The 7631-nt window shown below is 44.0% G+C and overlaps 1 protein-coding gene across 1 annotated transcript in view; it reads left to right on the top strand.

Annotated features, from left to right (window-relative positions):
• The window catches only part of ZNF827 (zinc finger protein 827), a 159357-nt gene that overhangs the window by 86177 nt on the left and 65549 nt on the right, over positions 1–7631 (top strand). The window contains exon 8 of the mRNA XM_019521839.1: positions 1853–1956. Coding sequence (XP_019377384.1) covers positions 1853–1956 — 104 coding nt within the window. The remainder of the gene's footprint in view (positions 1–1852; positions 1957–7631) is intronic.

Below are 7631 nucleotides of genomic sequence, written 5' to 3'. Positions count from 1 at the left end.
TACTTACCTCAGGCCTTTGGTCTCCACCTCATGGTGAACCTAGTTTAAAGCCCTCCTCCCTAAGTTAGCGAACCTGTCTGCAAAGATGCTCTTCCCTCTCTTCGTCAGGTGGATCCCATCTCTTCCCAGCAATCCTTCTTGGAAGAACATCCCATGGTCAAAGAAGCCAAATCCCTGCTGGCAACACCACCTACGCAGCTAGGTGTTGATCTGCAGGATGCACTGCTCCTGCCCAGGCCCTTTCCTTTGACCAGAAGGATTGACATGAACACAACCTGAGCCCCAGACCCCCTCACCCTTGCACTCAGAGCCCTGTAGTCACTTTTGATATACTGAGGGTCTTCCCTGGCAGTATCATTGGCACCCACATGGTTGAACAGCATGGGTTAGTAGTCTGAGGGCCAGATGAGCCTCGGTAGTCCTTCCATAACATCTTAGATCCGGGTAGTAGACCTCCCAAGACAACAGGTCAGGTTGGCAGATGGTTCCCTCCATCCCCCGCAGAAGAGAGTCTCCAATTGCCACCACCTGTCTTGATGTTGACCATAATTTTATGTTTTGTGCAAGTTATTTGTAAACATACAAATTAAATGGCACAAAAAGACCAGAACAAAATTCAGCAGGTATGAATATCTGAGTTCTTATACTTCTGCCTGAATAGTGTCCAAACAATACAATCACGAGAGTAAAGAGGGTGAATAGGGAAGGTTGAGAAAGTGTGTAAATACATTTTAACTGTAATTATCAGCTGGATTCCTAATGGCAAAAAATCTCTGACTATGAATACCAGCATCTCTCTTGGATCACATCAGTGAAAAACACATTGCTCATTCTCCATAGAAAAAGAGTATGACAAGATGTGTGTCTGTGTCATTCTTTAGGGTAATATTTACTGCATCTGGACCAGTAGGGTTAACTTTCATGAGCCAGCTGTTGGCACGTATGCTCTGGGTCTGGACCTTTTGCAACGTAACACTTCATAAAACCTAATACTGTTTCTTGTCCTAAAATGTTCCTGTTTTTTTATTTTTTATTACTGAACTAGCAAACGCTGCAGGAACAAATTGGTCTTATATCGTACCCAGTGATGCGTTTCAAAATACAGTTGCACCTATCTGTTGTAACTTCTTAATTTAATAGATATTGGCTTTAAATGTAAATTTCATTGTGTTCTGGACAAAATCATATCTGGTATGCAGGAAGAGAGCTGAACATCCAAAAGAATAACTTTCCAAGGAATCCTTTTTCTATTTTGTTTTTACTATTCCTTTTACTGACTTCTGTATTATAGACGAGGGGAACACTGTTTCTGTTCAGATTTTTAAAGGAGTACAAAACAAAAACTACCCTGTAACATAAATTGGTATTGACTGTTAGGAGTTAATACAAAATTTAGAATAGTTTTGTATCTTACATTCTTAATGTCACCATTTTGACCAGTTATAACACTTATTTCCTGCTCCTAAGTTGAGAATTTTATTATACTGTTCAGAATAGGAAAGGATATCAGGAAACCCAGCAAAACTTTAGCTAAGTTGTAGAACACCATTTTTAGTTGTAACTCAATTTCTGATCCATAACTTGATGTTGTGTTCTCCTAATAATTCTGAAATTATTTTATCAATAGCTTTTGGAGACATACTTAAGTGTTACATTGATAAAAAATTGGACTGAAGGGTGACACTGAAGTAATTTTACATCCCAAGCTGCATTTCTTTTAGCAGGAGTTTTATACACCAAGTACCTTGATTTGAATATTAATTATAAAACCATTAGGATAAATTACTTCATTTTATTTTTTGGCTAGCTATTATTTTATTGACTTGCATTTTGTCTTTTCTTTCCTCCTCAGCCCTTTCTTTTCTGAAGATACATTTAGACAATCACCATTCACTTCCAACTCAAAAGATCTCCTGCCCAATGAAACTGCTGTTCACGGAAGGACTTCGGCACCAGGTGTGACACACTTTTTTATTTATTACTTTTAATTTAATACTCCCCCCCAAACTGCCCTGTTTTATAACATTCAATATATTATGCAGCTACAATCCTCTGTAATAAAACTGAATTTGTTAGGCCAAGAATAACCCACCCACTACCAAAAGTAAAAATGATTAGCGATATAAAAACTGGAACATGGTGGGCATGTCTGCATGAGACACTTTGAGCACAGTAGACTAATTCTAGTGCTCATTAGCCTGGTGGGCAAAACCAATGCTAATGTGCAGTAGAATTAGTCTACTGCGCATTAGTATCACTAAAAAATGTGCACTGTGGCTAATGCGCAGTAGTGCCAATTATGGCGCATTCAGATAATACCTGTAATTACAGGTACTAAACTTAATGCACCATAATTGTGGTGCATTAATGAACATGTAGGTACATGTCCATTGAGTCTTCAAAAAGGATTAGACAAATTAATGGAAGATTGATTCATTGGAAGCTATTAACCAAAAATCAGGGAAGACATAGAAGAATCAGGGAAATACTTTCCCTCTGGCATTCCTAAAACAAGGACTATTGATCATGTGGGGAGGACAGATCACTCTAGACATGTGCCATTCATATATTCTCCCTTTAAAGCATCTACTACTTGCTATTGTTGTAGACAACTGAAGGGTGTCAGTGAAGTAACTACATCACAAAAGTTCTAGACAGTGGGATAAATGGACCATTGGTCTGAGCCGGTATGACACTTCTTATGTTCTTATTTATAATTCCTTATGCGTTTGCTTTAATAGTCTTTAAGCATGTGCCTTTTTAAAAGGAATCAGAACAAAAACCTATTAGGGATTTATCTCAATATTTTAAGCTGCTATCTTTTTACAACCTATTTTTAAGGGAATATATTGGTGTCTGAGAAAAGTTAACTGTTCACCCACTGGTTCCTTTTTGGTGGCCATGCCCATTGTTCCAAGTTTCAAAACCCAGAAAAAAATGTCTGTCATTTTAAAATATCAAGTACCTGAACAGCTCAGGTTTGTAATACAGTTCTGTCATCCTTACTGTTCATTTAGAATGCTGCCCTAGAGACTTGTTTTTATTGTTGTTATAATACATGTTTTTGAACAGATAAATTTAAAATAATAATGCTTCTATTCATCATGACTTTTAATGGGTGATGACTTTCTGATGTCACTATAATTTTAAGGAATTATGTGGAATACAAATATTACTTGGGTTTATATAATAATTACATAGTGGATATTGTTTACTAATAACATTATACGGATTTATTGCATGGGATAGACACACATTGTGAAATGCACAAGTGATATCTTCCATTGTAATCTTTAATTCATGGTTTTGGAACAGCCCTATCTTATTAGATGTTTTTCTTTATTTGTCAAAAGCTAATAATAATGCCTGGCAAAATGAGGTTGGAAAGTGAAGTGGATGTAATTTAAAAAAAAAATCGTTTTGTAAATAAATAATACAAGAATTTATAGAAAATGTAATCCCCTGGTGTTCTTCATTAGTTGTAACTTCTTGCGGAAACTATCTAAACGTCCTTGTGAATGGCTAAGTGAAGACTTCAGCTCATTGGACCGTGAAATAAGACTAAAAAAACAAGCACGCAAGCAGTTGCAGAGTAATAAGCAGGGATCCGGGTTTTCCATTTCCCACAGAAAAACGGGAAAAAACTCAGATTTTCCCTTTTGCCCAAAAAAACACGGATTTTGCATTTTAACAGAGAAATGTGGGGCTCTTGTGCAAAGAGCTCTCTGTAGGCTGGCACAGTTCTGGCCTGCAGGGGGCTGAGGGAGCAGGAGGAGGACCGTCAGGCAGGGGTGCCAAATGCATGTATATGCACCAGGTCATCAGGCAGCCTGGAGAGCAGCTCCCACAGGTAAGTTGCGGGGGGCAGTGTTGAGGCCCCCCCAGGCAGGGAGTGGGGGAGTTGGGCACGGCTGGGGCTGCTGCCCAGCTGGGCGATGTGGGGGGATTGAGGCCTGGGGCCAGAATGTGCGGCTGAGGGGGCCCTGGTGGTGAGCAGGACAAGGCAGTGGGCAGCTCGTAGGGCAACGGGATGGGGCTGGCTGCCAGCCTCTGTACACACTCCTAGGGGGCAGCAGGAACCCTTGCCCCCAAGATACATGCACGGGGCAGGAACAGGTGTGGGCTGCGAGCTTGGGCTTCTCACCTTTCTGCCCTCCCCTGGAGCCTCTGCAGGCTGGTGGGTGGGACACAGCAGAGCGGGGCTGTGAGGAAGCTTGTTGTTCCTGTTGCAAGGCCTGTGCTGCCCTGGCGATGCATCCTCTGCCTGCCCCAGACCAGTGAGGGGTGCAACCCCATGCTACTGCCCCCTCTGCTGCCAGGATTGGCAGGGGGCGCATTGCCAGGGCAGCATGGGGCTTGCAACAGTGGCAACAAGCTTCCCCACCCAACCCCACTCTGCTAGGCTGCACTCGGTCCCACCTGCCAGGCCATGGAGGCCCCAGGGAGGGCAGCAAGGTGGGGAGCCCAAGCCTGCAGTGGGCAGCCCACACCTGCCCATGCCTCATGCACAGATCTGAGGGGCACAGGTCACCCCCGTCCTCTGGGAGCACACATGGTGGCAAGGAACTGCCCCCCCCACCATGGGCTCCACTCCAGCCATTCTGCCCACAGTGGGGGGAGCTGGGCTCTGTATGCAGGCTGCGGCAGGCAGGGCTCAGGCATGACTGCAGACCCAGGTCCCTGGCCCCGTAGCCGTGGCAGCTGGGGGCCCACTCCAGCAGGGCTGATGGGAGGCAGGGGGCTGTGGGTATGGGTGAGGGGCACCAGTAAGGCTGGGGGGGCTAAGTGAGGGAGAATATGGGGCACCAGCAGGGCCAGGGGGGCTGTGTGGGGGAGCGAGGGGCACCAGTAGTAGGTCCAGGGATCTGTGGCACTGGGAGTGAGGGGCACTAGCAGAGCTGGGGGTGGGGACTGTGAGGGGGAGTGAGGGGCACCAACAGGGCCAGGGGGCTGTGACTTGGGAGTGAGGGGCCTAGACCTGTGTCCTGGTAAGCTAAGGGGCCCGGGGGAGTTGATTTGCCGTGATAATAAACCCAAAATGAAATAGCAAGATTTATAGGAACTTACAGTTTATTTTACTATAGTGATTGAGACACTGGTAGGCTTCCAAGTTGCTTTAAGATTGCAAATATATAAATAAAAAATTGTCTTCAATTGATACCTATATGTATAGTGGTGTTCCATTTTAATCATGGAATTTGGGTTTTTATCAGAATATTTGTGATTTTTGTTATCAGCAAAAACCAGGATCCCTGGTAATAAGAAAATACTGTGGAAATTAATTAATGAAATTGTTGATGAAGAAGTGGTAGGCCTTATCTTCAACTTATTTTACTTATTTCATTTATAAATAGAGTACAAGTAGAAAAGTTCCAGAGACATTAAACCATTATAATTCACAGAGGGATTTCACCTCTAGTTTACTGGTTCAAATTTAAACTGAGTTGCTCAAAGGGACAGAATTTGTGTGAAAGTCCACTTGTCTGAAATCGGCACAGTTGGTAGGGCCTTGATGGGGCATCATATAAATGGCATTGCTTTCTAAGAAGCTGCTGATATGGATTGCTGAGGCTTCTTCAGAATTCTGCCTTGGTACTCTAGGCTTGTTGGCACCCAGGCTCTTGAGTTCCATGGAAATTAGAATAAGTAACTGAGAACATGGGAAAGGAAGGGATTGTCTCTGCCTTCAAGTCCAGTGCCAAATTGATGGCAGGCAATAAAGTTATAACATCACCTTTATACATTTATCGAGCTCCATCCTAAAACTGCCCTCAGTATCTCCATAGTCTTGCTGCTCTGATGGTTAGAACCCTTCTTTTAGTTTACAGCCTAAGTTTATTCATGATCTATTTATATCTATTTGTTTTTGTGCCAGCAATGTTCTTTAGATTAAATAGCTTGTTTTCCTCCCTGATATATGTATAGACAGCAATCCTACCCCCCTCAGCCTTAATTTTCTAAGCTATATAAGCCAACTTAAATTTTGTCTCTCAGAAGAATAGGCCTTTTGTTCCCCTGATCATTTTAGCAGCCCTTCTCAACAACACCTAATTTAAATGCATCTACATATACACAGTATTCCAGATGAGGTCTTAATGGTGCCTTATTTAGTGATATTAATTCCCTATCTGGCGCACACTAGGATCATGTTGGCCTTCTTGACTAGGGACAGAAATTACACATAAACTGGTATAAATGATCAGAAACTGGTTCAAATCGATAACATAACAGAAGTTTTGTGCACATAAATCACTTTTAAAATGGCCAAAACCAGTTTAAGGTAAACCTGGATGGATGTAGTATCAGACTTAACTGATTTAAGTTAAATTGATTTATTAAACTTCTGTCCCAGATCCCCTCCAGATTCAAGTTAACTCATAGTCACCCAGCATCCCAGGATGCTTTGCACCTCCCCTGCAAATCTCCCCTTACAGCATAAGCAGGTTAGGCTTGGCCCATTCTGTCTGCTCCAACTGAACAGACAGGCATGCTACAGTGTCTGTGGCTTCTGGTCTGAGCCACTGCAGGCATGTGGCTGCATTTCCAGAAACAAAAGTGAGTGAATGTCTGTTCACTTGCTTATTGGTTCAATCTATGCAGCTTAGACTAACCTATGAAGACTGAATCAATTCAACCTTGGGCTTTTTGATTGTCTGTACTTAGCCCTTGTGGCTGCAGTTGTGCTTGTAGCTCATGCCTCATCCTGTGATCAACTGATAAACCCAAATGCTTTTTTATCTTCTTTCACAGTTTCATAGTTTCTAGGGTTGGAAGGGACCTGAACAGATCCGACCCCCTGCCCTGGGCAGGAATGAGTGCCAGGTTCATAACACCCCAGCCAGATATCTATCTAACCTCCTCTTGAAGACACCCCCCTTGGGAGCCCATTCCAGAGCCTGGCAGCCCCAACCATAAAGTAATGCCTCCTGGTATCAGGCCTGAACCTGCTCTCAATCATAGATTCATAGATGTTAGGGTCGGAGGGGACCTCAACACATCATCAAGTCTGACCCCCTGCTTGGGCAGAAAAGAGTGCTGGGGTCAGATGACCCCAGCCAGATACCTATCTAGCCTTCTCTTAAAGACCCCCAAGGTAGGGGAGAGCACCACCTCCCTTGGAAGCCCATTTCAAATTTTGGCCACTCTTACTGTGAAGAAGTTTTTCATTTGTGGCTGTTATTGCTTGTTATCCCAGGTGGTGCTGAGGGGAACAGAGCCTCACCTATTTTCTACTGGTCCCCCCTGGTGAGTTTATAGATGGCCACCAGATCCCCTCTCAGTCTTCTCTTGTGGAGGCTGAATAGATTTAGGCCCTTTAGTCTATCTTTGTAAGGCCTGGCCTGCTGCCCCCGGACCATGTGAGTGGCCCTCCTCTGGACCCTCTTGTCACGGAGTGGGCCCTAGGAGCGGCCGTGATCCTGCTAGCACCCCTTACCGTGCCAAGTAGGCGATCCAGCACCCTCTATTCTTGCCCGCCATGTCTTTGATGAAATATACTTTTGTCTATGGGAGGCTGCCTTCAATCCCCTTGTACGCGGTGTATGCTAATCCTGTTCCCCGTTCCATTGGAGTGACCCAGTGCACCCCCAGCCTTATGGGCTACGCATGCCTCCTACCTCCCCTTTAGCATG

This window comes from Gavialis gangeticus, unplaced genomic scaffold (genome assembly GCF_001723915.1).
Source record: "Gavialis gangeticus isolate Ggan-Ray unplaced genomic scaffold, GavGan_comp1, whole genome shotgun sequence".
Lineage (NCBI taxonomy): Eukaryota > Metazoa > Chordata > Crocodylia > Gavialidae > Gavialis > Gavialis gangeticus.
This window is presented reverse-complemented; position numbering and strand designations above follow the sequence as displayed.